Here is a 13,053-nt window from a genome sequence, read left to right as displayed (position 1 = left end):
AAGTGAGTAGTCTTTGCACTGTTCTTTAAAAAAAAAGTCTTTGCACCATAAAGTGCGATTAATGACAGAAGCGAATTATTCAGAATATGGCGGTGGGGTTGATGTGGACGCGAGAGCCGGCGGTGCGGCATACGATTGGCTGACTCCTTGGGTACCATGGTAGTTAGGCGGGTTTTTTCTGTTTTGTTTTGCTTTGGTTCTCTTTGTATTAAGAAAAAAAAAACCAATTTTTCATAATTCAAAATTTGTGGGTTCCATTCTTTCAAAAAAAAAAAAAAAAAAACAAATTTGTGGTTTCCATGCTGGGTCATGGTGGATGGTACTATTCGTTGTCGTATTCTCATTCTTTCTATGAGATAGTTCCCATTTTCATTCATCATTCCTAACTTTGCATAAAAGTTGTTGCATTATATGTGCCATGTTTAGCCTCCATCCACGGCCAACATTATATTAACAATTTCATTGGTAAATCAAAAACCACTTTCTTCATTCTCTCTAGCCTAAACATCCTCATCTTCTTACTCACATTATGAAATTCTCATATTCTCCTTATGATCCTATAACTGCAACTGCAACACTTGGAGCTATAGCTCTAATATTCTTTGTGATAAGAACCCATTTCAAAAGGTTCAATCGAAGCAGCAAAGAAAAGCGCCATGTGGTTGCTGGGACTATCCTACATCAGTTGTTCAACTTCCACAGGATGCACGATTACATGACAGATCTCGCCAGAAAGCACAAGACTTACCGGTTGCTTAACTTTCCCATGTGTGAGGTTTACACTGCAGACCCCGCCATCGTTGAATATATCCTCAAAACAAACTTTGCAAACTATGGGAAGGTACTCATCAAAATTACTTTTAGTAGATATTAATAGTTGATGCCTATTCTAAAGCTTAGTTTCACTAGAGGGGTAATAATATGAAGTATGTGACCATAATTTACTTACTTCAGCATCATGATGACTTTTGATTTCAGCATGGAGGTACAAGGATGAACTAAATATGATGATGTTTTTCATTTGGCTTGTTGCTGAGAAATGATATGTAATTAGTACAGCAGAAGTATATTTGGAAATGATTGCAACTTTCATAGTCCAAGAATGGTAAGGAGATCTTCACATTGGACACAACTTTTTTCATCCAAAACCTTAGGGAATTCGGTGCGTAGGTCCTCCCACATATAAAATGTTCAACACTTTTTTCATTCAACGTGTACTCATTATTTAATTTGGATTCCCAACACACATTGCGCACATTCGAACACAAAATCGCATATTCCTACGCAGTGAAAATGGAAGAAGAGGGAGAGGTTTGTTCGGTGAACTAACATTCACGCTGGGTTTGTAAACACACATCAAGTTGGTGAAGGATGAGAGTGTCCAAGACTATATAAACTCAAATCATTTGTTATAAATGTACCAGCTTCACGAAACACTTCAATTTTCTTTTGTTATGCTTTTGTGCTCTTATGCTCTTGTGCTAGAGTATTGTGAGATGGACTCAAATGTTTGTTTTGGAAAGTGTATGTGTAATGTTTTTTTATATAGAACGTTCCTAGTTTTTCTTTGATTTTAAATTTTTTTACATTATATTCTTCTGTTGTGATTGTGTTCTTGCTTTTATTTCTCTATCGCGTGAATGTTTTATCTCAACAAAGTATTCCACTTTTTTGTCTAAAGTTTGAGATATTTATAATTTCTTCCTTTTACATGAGGAAAAAGTATTTTTTGAATTTTCCATAATGTATTCTCAACCCAATTTTACAATGTTGCAATTGTAATACATGGTGAAATAGTATTTTCTCATGTAACTAATAGGCTTAAATGCATTTTGTGCCTCTGATGTTTCACGGGCGTGCAAATGATACCCCTCTTCTAATTTTGTCGACGTTTGTACCCTCCATGAAACAAAAGAGTGTAGTGTTTACCCTTCCGTCAGTTTCAACGTTAGTAAACTAACGGAGGGGCTAACGTGGCTTTTTTTTTTCTTTTTTCTAGCATGCCACGTGGATAATAGTAAAACAAATGGAAAAAAGGGGTGGGGGGATTTGAACTCGGGACCTAGAAGTAGCAAAACACTCATTTAACCAGTTGAGCTACATGCATAATTAATATATGTTGTACGAAAATTAAATTTATATCATCTCCTTCATCATCATCAATTTCATATCCTCTTCTCCTTCCTCCTCTTTCTCCATCACAACACACACAGACTCTCCAATGCAGCATAAAGGGGTTAAAACATGAGAATTGTGTGTGTGAGTGAGCAGTATTGATTTTAAAATCCTAAAACTAACGCAAAATTCTTCTTCTTCTTCTTCTTCTTCTTCTTCTTCTTCTGTGTTTTTAGGTATTTGATGATCAATCTGATTTTGAGATTGTGGAGTCTGTGTGTGTTGTGATGGAGAAGGAGGAGGAAGGAGAAGAGGATATGAAATTGATGATGATGAAGGAGATGATATAAATTTAATTTTCGTACAACATATATTAATTATGCATGTAGCTCAACTGGTTATATGGTTGTTTTGCTACTTCTAGCTCCGAGTTCAAATCCCCCCACCCCTTTTTTCCATTTGTTTTACTATTATCCACGTGGCATGCCAGAAAAAAGAAAAAAAAAAAAGACTGACGGAAGGGTAAACACTACACTCTTTTATTTCATGGAGGGTACAAACGTCGACAAAATTAGAAGAGGGGTATCATTTGCACGCCCCTGAAACATCAAGGGCACAAAATGCATTTAAGCCTAACTAATAATCTAAAGAAAACCAAAAGTATAACATCTGCATGCCAAATACAACTAAAGGTTTCTTTGGATTTCTTAATTTTAATTTAAAGCCTGATAAGATAGAATAGTTGAAAGCTCAAATTCTTAATCCTCTGTTCTATTGCAGGGGTGGTACCACTATGGGATATTAACAGATCTTTTGGGGGATGGAATATTTACAGTGGACGGAGAGAAATGGCAACATCAAAGGAAAGTGTCTAGCTATGAAATCGCCACAAAAACAGTGAAAGATTTTAGCCTTCAAGTGTTTAAATCCAATGCAGCAAAACTTGCACGAGTTGTTTCAAAAGCTACCATATCAAATGAAACACTTGACTTCAAAGTAAGATTTTGTTACATGGTTGGCACAAGTTGGTTTGTCAATCTCATTAACGAATTATCTTAAAAATTTAAACTGTTGAGGAAAGGTTAATGCGCACATGCTCACCTAGCTTGTGGTGAAATTCCACATTTATCAAAATAATTGGGGGAAAGAAGAATTGAACTCTAAAACAAGCTCTGATAACATGTCATGAACTAATTAACGGTATCAAAATCTTATAAAACACAAATAATATTATATATATTTCTAACAGTCTTATATAAATAAAAGACCTATTAATCTAATGGTGCATGGCAGGAGTTGTTCATGAAATCGACTCTAGATTCAGTGTTTAAGGTTATCCTTGGCGTAGACTTGGACACCATTTCTGGAACAAACAAAGAAGGAACCAAATTCTCCAATGCATTTGATGAAGCAAGTGCCATTACCTTGTATCGTTATGTTGATATTTTCTGGAGAATAAAGCGGTTCCTCAACATTGGAACAGAAGCAGCACTGAGGAACCATATTAAAGTGGTGGATGAATTTGTTTATAAAATCATCAAAAGCAAGATAGAGCAAGTCCAAAACTTACCACATAATTTGCCAGTGAGTCTTAACTCTTACAAGTTACAACCATCTCTTATACCTTAGTGATGCAAAATTGGTGAAGTGATTATCCATTTTAATTACACATCTAATGTCAGATGAGAAGAGAAGACATGGTCTCAAGGTTTATGGCATCCAAAGAAACAGATCCAAGTTATCTTAGAGACATTATCCTCAACTTCATGATTGCAGGAAGAGATACAACAGCTGCTACTCTTTCTTGGTTATTTTACATGCTCTGCAAGCATCCTGATATCCAAGAAAAAATTGCACATGAAGTTCAAGCAGTAACAAAGTTGAACAACATTTGCAATATTGATGAACTTGCAGATAGGCTAACTGATGGGGCCCTTGAAAAGATGCATTATTTGCATGCAGCTTTGGCTGAGACACTCAGACTCTACCCTGCAGTTCCAGTGGTGATGAACTTGTGCATTATATGCACATAAAATATTTCATTAGATAGATAAGAAAGAATAGAGAACATGTTATTGCATATCCAATTAGGGATTGATATCTTTTGTCTCTATTTGGTGTCTCCTGACAAATAGAATTATATCATTTCAATTTAAAAAAATCTTATATGGGTAAGTTTTAAATGACATGACACAATTCTATTGATAAGAGAACACTAAACCGGGAAAGAATATTTTGATCCTCAAACTACTCTATCTAAAGATTTTCTATCTGTGCTGAAACAGGATAGTAAACTTTGCTTATCAGGTGAAACATTGCCGGATGGATTTAGTATCAGGAGAGGTGATACTATAGCTTATCAGCCATATGCTATGGGCAGGATGAAATTCATATGGGGTGATGATGCTGAAGAATTTAAACCTGAGAGATGGATTGATGAAAGTGGAACTTTCCAACAAGAGAGTTCTTTCAAGTTCACTGCCTTTCAGGTTAGAATGAGCAAAATATGAACACTGAGAAGAACTGGAAGGACTGTGAATTATCCAAAAGAAACAATTTCTTTTTTTAGTAATGAAATTTAACTTGTTGTTATGCAGGCTGGTCCAAGAATATGTCTAGGAAAGGATTTTGCATATAGACAGATGAAAGTTTTTACTGCTGTTCTTTCTTATAGCTACAAACTCAAGCTGGCTGTCCAAAATGAATCAGTTAATTACAAGACCATGCTCACTCTACATATTGATGGTGGTCTTCATCTACATGCTTCCCAAAGATTTGGTCCCATGTACTAGAAATGGACCCAAAAGTCAATTTAGTGGTCTAAATAAGTTTAATTTGTCTCCTTTGTTAAAATCAGAGCTTGATTTTGGTTAAGTGCAGAGAGATTGTGTGTAGTTTGAGGTGAAATATATACCAACTCTAGTTATTTAGCAATAACATCAGAAAATTATGAGCCTTGGCTGAATAATACCCTCTATCTGTTTCTGATTTTTGGTTTCTCTCTTACTTCAATGCTATTATTGTTTATCATAAAATAGAAGAGATATACCTCAGGCCAAGGTGGGGCAAGGCACGGTGGAGCAAGAAGCGGAGAGCACCTATGGTTGTGAGTTAAGCTTCTTCTTGTTCGTCCTGGCCGACCAGCGCGATATCCACTTAGTTGTGAATCCTCTAGGACGGCATGGGCCTAGACGGCCTAATGGCCATTTATGCAGACCAGAACAAGAGACCCCTAAACTAACATGTTTGGGTTTCTCGATATGGCGCCCCTGCTTCTGTTTGATCATTGATGTCTTTACTGATCTTTAGTATGAGGTACTCTTTAGTATGAGGTTTAGTCTTTTAATAGAGGAGGAAAAGAAGAAGAAGGCACGATTGAAGAAGATGAAGAATTGGGGAAATTTTAATTTGTATGTCTCTTCAATTCTGAGTTTCTAATTGTGTTTTGGAATTTATGGATTTTGCCTGGGTTTAATTTGGTTCGGAATTATGTTAATAAATGAGTTAGCGTTAAGTTGGGTTAGTTTAGGGATTAATTTGAGATGGAAAATGAAAATTAAGAAAAAAATAACGCGTAGACTTCATTAAACAAGTGCAATTTCATGTAGGACATGTGAAGTTATGTGGCAAGATTATCGGAACATCACCTTCGATAGAGATTAAAACCGAGTAGTTTCTCAAATAATAGAGATTGACCATATATCTTCAAACTTTACTCTGAAAAGGGACCACTGAAACTCAACATTCATATTAAGTATCTTCATCTTAATTATACATTATTATCCGCTTCATCTTGAGTGTGTCCTCCAACTCTTTCTCAAACCTCACCATGGCATCTTGTGGAAGACAAATTGGAACCACTCTCCCTTGTTCCCCTCTTGAATTGGTAAACGGAACATAGTAGCTCACTCCAGGAAACTCCCCAATACCACCTTTTGCTACACCACCATACACAGCCTTGCCCCATCCAAAGTCCACATCTACAATGGCTGTTGTAATAATTACTCAATTACATAGTGTTCCAAAATGACAAATGTGTTGCATTGAATGGATTTGAATGAAGTCTCACATAGAAAGTGGAGCAACTTTTCAAAGCATTTATATATCATTAAATGTCAACCATTCAACAAAGAGACAAAGAGAGGATATAGTGTCACATGTGCATGGTTTGGTGGTCTCAAGCTTTTATGTCATGTGTTCCATTCACACCACCCCTCGCCGGTGGCGTGGGCGTAGAGGCGCTAGTGGCGGCTTGTAGACGGCACGACTCTTGAGGCACCATGTGATGTCGACGCATCGACGGTGACGGCAACGCGGTTGCCGTAACGTCCGTTTGTTTTGCTCGTTTTAGAATTCGAATTTTGCACCTGTTCATGAAGAGTCGCAATTATTCACATATTTGTTGGTAACAGACATAATTTATGAATGGTCGCAACCTTATAAATTATTCTGTTTTTGCCTATAAATAGAGTGCATGTTCAGAATTCAGAACATACAATTATATCCTCTGTTTTCCAGAAAAACACTTCGCTGCATTTCGAGTTTTCATTAGTCTTGTGCAAACTCCAATCAAGGCTGATTATCCTGGGTATTCCTGCATCCAAACTCTAAGACGAAATTCAGAGAGTGCTTGAAATACTTTAAGGAAAGTGATTTCATCACGATTAAGCCTATTCAATTTTCCAACAATCTTAAAGTATTTTCAAATGGCTACTGATGCTTATGTCTCCAGTATCAAAGTTATGAACCAGGATCTTGTTAAACTTGATCGCTTCAATGGAACGAATTTCACTCGCTGGCAAGACAAGATGATTTTTCTCCTGACTGCACTGAAAATATAGTATGTGTTAGACCCTGATCTAACACCAATTGTTGAACCACAAGATGATGATTCTGATGAACTTAAGATCGAAAGAAAGAAGCGCAGAGAGGATGAGTTGCTGTGCCGTGGACATATTCTGAACACTCTCTCCGACCGCCTCTATGATTTGTACACAGACACACAGTTCGCAGTGGAAATATGGAAAGCATTGGAATTCAAATTCAAGGCTGAAGAAGAAGGGCTGATAGCAAAGGTTGGTCTTGGTGTGGATACACGCATAGAATCTTCATAAATTTGAAGAAAACTTTCAAGGTTGAGGAACTACAACCGGGTACGCAATTTATTTACATTTTTCGATGACATATATAATCTTGAACACAAATAGATCCAAATTTGTTCTGTTGTGCGTGTTGTGAACACTGTTAAAGTTCTTTCAATTGGTATCAGAGCATAACTTTTGTGTTTAAATTATATATATATCACTTGTATGGTTGTTATATCTGCAAACTTTTTTGAAAAGTTGCGTGTATGTGTCTTTTTATGTTTTTTTTTCGGATGCGCACACAGCCTTAGTGAATGAATTCATGTTCTGCTTTTAGAATGTAATAATAGCGCATGAAAATGTTTCTGAAAAGTTGTATGCGCGCGATTGTCTTCTTAAAAAAATATGGGCTATATTTCATTTTGATCGAACCGAATTGGCTGGCATATGTGTGATGTCTGTGCCTGTTTCATTCATCCATGTATGGAATGTGTAGCATAAGTATGTATCTTTATATGGTGATTAGTTCATCTGAAATGCCTATTGTTGCTTTTCTTCCGAGTTCATACATACATATATTGTGATATATGAAAGTAACGGGAAGAATTGATAGGGAGTTTTTTTTATTTGCTTGCGGCGTGTCATGAATATACTTGAGGCTCTAATTAATACTGATTCATTCTTTTAAGTTTGTTAATATATATATTGATAAATGTAAGTAATAGAAAATAGTATGATATAAAAGTATATCAATGCTTGATCCACTGTACTGTTTGCATTGTTCTGAAATCGTATGTATATGTGATATACATGCATATTGTTGATTATTTGAGAAATTCTGAATGGATCGCAAGCTTTCTGGATTGTTTCATATTTGATGAAACAAAGAGAAGTATAATTTTTTTAAGTTCATGTATGTCATATTATGAACCGGATATTTCTAAAAATGACCGGAATATCTCCATATAAAATATGGAAGGGTAGATCACCCAATATTGGTTATTTTAAAGTGTGGGGTGCGTAGCATATTACAAAATATGGATCCAAAGATAACAAAATTGGGTCCCGGTGGAATTAGATGTGCATTCATCGGATATGCCACACACTACAACAAAAACTGTGTTTAGCGACTAAAGTTTGGCGGCAATGAAGCTATTGCCAGCAATCTATCTGCAAATTAAAACATTTTGAGGCAATTAAAGAATAGACTTCAATAATTACACTTGAACCGGCAATTAGTAGATATAGGTTCCAGACTCTTCCAACGCTCTTTCGCTCCTTTTTTTTTTTTTTTCATTTCCCTCTTTTTCTTTCGTTTCGCTCCAACATTCTCGATCAGAACCCTACCATTGATCCCTTGAGACCTTGCCCTCTCTCCCTGAAACTACCACCACCGTCCTCTGAGATTCGTGTGAAGGTGAAGGTTCTCGTGAAGGTTCTTGTGAAGGTGAAGATTCTCGTGATGGAAATCACGTGAAGTGAAGCTTCTCTTTGGTTCTCTCTCAGCAAATCTGGAAGGTAAGTTTCTCGGAAATCTCTACTCTAATTTCGTTTCTCATTCCTCAATTTAGGGCTTAGGTCGTGTTACGATGGGTGAATTCAAAGAGGTTCATGATGGATCCTCAATCGGTGAATTCAGATAGGTTCATGATGGATCCTCAAGTGACTGGTTGCAATTTTCTTCCATGTTTTGAAGTGATGTTTTAAGTCTAATTTGATTGCATCGCTTAATAGGTTTGGTTCTAAATTTGAGTCTAATTCACTTCATTCCAATATAAATTAGTTTCATACCACATGATTTTCTACTAAGGCAGGGTTGGAATGGAAATATTGCACTGTACTTCTGAGTAAGCAATGGCTAGAACTGTATTGTTACTTTTGCGTTGTCCCTGATGTATCCTCTGAGTATAATTTGTTGATTGTTATTGATAGAAAGTTCTAGTTTTTTGGTGTTTCATCTGCATTTTTGACAATTCTCTAGTCTATTTGTGCATGGCCGTATATTTACTGGTATGGAATGAAGTATTAAGTTATAAAGAGTTTTAGTTATTGTAGAGAATAATGGAGAGGTGAAATATGCAGTCAGAGTTTGGGAAATAGCTTAGTTAAGGGCTTGGAATTGGTTGAGAGCAAAGAGCAGAAATTTCTATGCATCCTTGTGCGATTGGATCACAAATCCAAGAAGTTTCTTTGAATATCTCTGAGTTTGTTTGCCTCTGGTTGGTGGTGACTAAATTAGAATATTTTAACAGAAAGATGGCCTTGTCATATTGGTTTGATGCATTTGCTGGCTTGTGATCCTTGCAGCAGCTAATGTTTTGTAAGATTTCAGCATATATTCTGCATTTTTACTGCTGGTTTACTGGTTTTGGAACTCTTGCTTCAACACTGTTTGTGCGTTCTCTGGTTTTTTCCTACTGGAATTTTGTACGGCAAAGATAGTATTGAGTGTTCAAGTCTGTTTGCTTCTGCCATCTCCCAGTGGCATTCGGTTAGGCTAGGTGCAGGAGAGTAGTTGCATTTGCTCTACCCTGTTTATTGGTTTTTGCCTTGTACATTGTTTCTTCCCCTGTATTGGTTCTTTTTCTTTATTCTCTTGTACATGGATTGAAGACCTAGTACTTCCTCTAATTCAATTTTCGCTAACCAAAAAAAAATTGTAGAGAATAATGTTAAGATGGAAATAATGGCTTAAGTTTCTTTTTTCTTTTCTAATTCACATTTGTTTCTCATTCTGTGCAAGCGAATAATGACAACATATCTAAATCTAAGCATTCAATTTTAGCTGGATTTAATTGCTACTCTTTATGGGATCAAAATCTAGCAGCTTCTTTCATCTGAGGACAGTTTTGATGAATTTTAAATTACTTGTGTTGCAAACTGGTATGACTCTGATGTGCAGTTGAGCTTTCTGGCCTCAATTTCCCTTATTTCTGATTTTCATGATTCACTTTAATCATATCTCTAATTAAGAATATTATGGTCAGGAATATTATTGTGCAACCTTTTTCCAGTAATTATACTTAGGCATTCAAGCAGTGTAGACTCCCCATAGACATCATCTTTGCCATGCTTTTGAACAATCCTTTTGTTACTGACAGCAATATGCATTTAAGAGAGGCATTCTGTGTGTGTGTGCGCGCGCGCGTAATATATGATATTTGTCTTAAGAAATTGTGTAACATAAATTCTTTTGTAGGCTATAGATGGGATAGAGCCTACCCGAGCCGAAGTTTTCATGTTAACTCATAAGAAACGCAAAGATGGTAGACCATTAGACGAGGAGTCTGCAAAAACAGTGGTAAAATTTCAATTGTAATTATATCATTTAGAAGTTATATGTGTGCTTGATTATATATCTTGGCTGTTAATTACATGAGTAATAAATTTCAATTGGTGTCACTCTTAGGATATGATACAAGAAAAGTTGAACAATGGAAGGACCTCTAGTGAACAATCTGATGGTAGTGTTGCTTGGAAAGGGGATGTGTATACCCAAGTGTTTGGACTTGAAAGAAGTGGCTATGTTCGTGGTTTAGGACTTGGTCCAACTCCTTCTACATTATGGGGTACTAAATCTTTATCAGGGAATGCCTCTATGGGCAATATATCTAATTACATGGTCCAAAATTTAGAGCAAGAGATGCAGGTGTTGAAGGAAATGCGTGATGAAGAAATTAAGCAGATGAAGGAGCTAAAGAAAAAGCACGATGAAGACATGAACATGATGAAATATAATCAAGAAAAGTTGTTGTCAGAATTATCTTACATGAGGCAAGTGATGTTTAAATTCATTCCTATGGAGTCATCTATGCTTCATAACTTCAGCAGAAGCTCATTTGGACAAGTAAGGCTTTGAAAGTTTTAAAACATATTTGTTTTATTTATTTATAAGAAAACATGTATTCAATGCCAGCACAAGGAGTTTAAACATATTTGTTAAACTTTGAATCTTTGATGATACAAGTTTAACATATCATGCCTTAATATTCTGTTATTAGGTCCCCCCTGATGCTAACAATGGCCATGAACAAGCACCCCAAGCACCTTCCATGTCATCCTGATTTCATAATGTTGATAAAAATATTAAAAATCTTCATGGTATTGCACTTGTATTGATAATATATTGTTTTTATTGACATTGTCTCATGGAATAGAACATGACTTACATTATGAACTGCATATTGTGTATAGTTAAATAATTTTTTCTATGTTATTATTTTTCAATTGATGTCATTCTTTTTATGTTATTATTTCAGGGCATACTCTTTGATTTTGAGAAATCAAATTGTGAAAGATTTCACTGGAACACAGCGTTGAAGAGTTTGTTTATGAATAATATACTTTTGTATTATGTCTATGTGCTAAAGATCAAGTTGTTAGACAAAAGATGATAGGATATATTAGATTTGGACATTGTAACACGTTTTATGTTTTGAAACTCAAGGACTTGTAATAGTTGGATATACTTGATATTTTACTGTGGATTAAGTGAAATATGTGTCAAATGAAATTAGGATGTGTATTTTCAATCTCTTATATCAAATGTGTCATTCTAAAGTTGTACATAATTTAAGATTATTGTCTAACTTTTTAATAACTTGTGTCATTATTTGAATGACCCATTGATATCATGATCAATGCCAGATTTTCTATTTACTTTTACTTTTATATTATAAAAAAACAGCAGTGGTGCGATGGTTTACAGAAATTGCCTTTTAGTGGCAATAGAAAATGCTATTAGTGGCAATACTAATAGCCTCCCTAGAGTTTTATAATTGCCATAAAAATTGCCGCAAATAATTGCCGCCAAAAGGTGAACCTTTTTCCCGGCCATTTTTTGGTCTTTACCGGCGCCCGGTTTATCTGCCGGTATACCTTTTATCGACCCTCGATACAACGGCGAAGTTGAGAATGCCGGTAAACGATTTAATGGCCATTTTTATTGCCGCCAAAGATGATATTTATTGCCACTAAAGGCCGTTTTTGTTGTAGTGACAAACAGTAAGGCATATAGACTTCTAAATCTTGAGTCTAATGTCATAGTCGAATCCAGAGATGTGGAATTCTTTGAAAATCTTATAACAAAGAATAAAGACTATGAAACGCACACTAATGAGGAATCTCGAGATATAGATTCTCAAGAAGTTGTAAAAATACAACCTGAACTTAGAAAGAGTAAGAGAATTCGAAAGACTAAGAACTTAGGTTCAGATGAAATCGATTCTCAACTCATTTCCTTTTACCTTGTTGAAGGTAATTGTAAGAATGATGTGCATAAAATTCCTATTATTCTACAATTAGAGGATGATCCTAAAACATATAAGGAAGCCATGACTTCAAGGGATTCCTTTTTTTTTTTTGGAAAGATGCAATCCGAGATGAAATGGATTCAATCTTGTCTAATCAAACCTGGGAACTAGTTGATCTTCCAAAAGGTTCAAGACCTATTGGATGTAAATGGGTGTTTAGAAAAAAGTTTCATACTGATGGAACATTAAACACCTATAAGGCTAGATTAGTAGCCAAAGAATTTAGACAAAAAGAAGGTATTGATTACTTTGACACATATGCACCAGTTGCAAGAACAACCACAATTAGAGTATTGTTTGCATTAGCCTCAATAAATGATCTTGCAGTACATCAAATGGATGTTAAAACTGCATTCTTAAATGGAGATCTAGATGAGGAAATTTACATGGAACAACCAGAGGGTTACATACTTCCTGGAAATGAACAGAAAGTGTGCAAACTAGTAAAATCTCTATATGGCCTAAAACAGGCGCCAAAACAGTTGCATCAGAAATTTGACTCGGTCATAATTTCAAATGGATTCATTCCGAATTCTTGCGAC

General features: G+C 35.6%; 2 protein-coding genes and 1 long non-coding RNA gene across 4 annotated transcripts; 2 read left to right on the top strand and 1 right to left on the bottom strand.

Annotated features, from left to right (window-relative positions):
- Window positions 1-253: 253 nt before the first annotated feature.
- Window positions 254-5,103, top strand: LOC130738392 (cytochrome P450 704C1-like). The gene is made up of 6 exons (XM_057590366.1): window positions 254-841; window positions 2,896-3,111; window positions 3,409-3,699; window positions 3,798-4,118; window positions 4,401-4,604; window positions 4,713-5,103. Exons 1-6 carry the CDS (start codon window positions 530-532, stop codon window positions 4,905-4,907), a joined length of 1,539 nt encoding a protein of 512 aa, XP_057446349.1. The 5' UTR covers window positions 254-529; the 3' UTR covers window positions 4,908-5,103.
- On the bottom strand, window positions 3,327-5,589 carry LOC130738393 (uncharacterized). The gene is made up of 2 exons (XR_009019377.1): window positions 5,165-5,589; window positions 3,327-4,126 (listed from the first exon to the last, which is right to left on the bottom strand). It is a non-coding gene; the product is annotated as an uncharacterized LOC130738393 (long non-coding RNA).
- A 2,725-nt stretch (window positions 5,590-8,314) lies between these two features.
- LOC130738390 (uncharacterized) lies at window positions 8,315-11,738 on the top strand. 2 transcript variants are annotated; one of them, XM_057590365.1, is made up of 5 exons: window positions 8,315-8,717; window positions 10,399-10,500; window positions 10,609-11,046; window positions 11,201-11,300; window positions 11,459-11,738. In XM_057590365.1, exons 2-4 carry the CDS (start codon window positions 10,438-10,440, stop codon window positions 11,261-11,263), a joined length of 564 nt encoding a protein of 187 aa, XP_057446348.1. In that variant the 5' UTR covers window positions 8,315-8,717; window positions 10,399-10,437; the 3' UTR covers window positions 11,264-11,300; window positions 11,459-11,738. The 2 variants fall into 2 exon arrangements, with proteins under 2 accessions (XP_057446348.1, XP_057446347.1); XM_057590364.1 differs by lacking the exon at window positions 11,201-11,300 and having other exon boundaries at window positions 8,322-8,717.
- The last annotated feature ends 1,315 nt before the right edge of the window (window positions 11,739-13,053 follow it).

This window comes from Lotus japonicus, chromosome 2 (genome assembly GCF_012489685.1).
Source record: "Lotus japonicus ecotype B-129 chromosome 2, LjGifu_v1.2".
In the NCBI taxonomy this organism is placed as follows: Eukaryota; Viridiplantae; Streptophyta; class Magnoliopsida; order Fabales; family Fabaceae; genus Lotus; species Lotus japonicus.
This window is presented reverse-complemented; position numbering and strand designations above follow the sequence as displayed.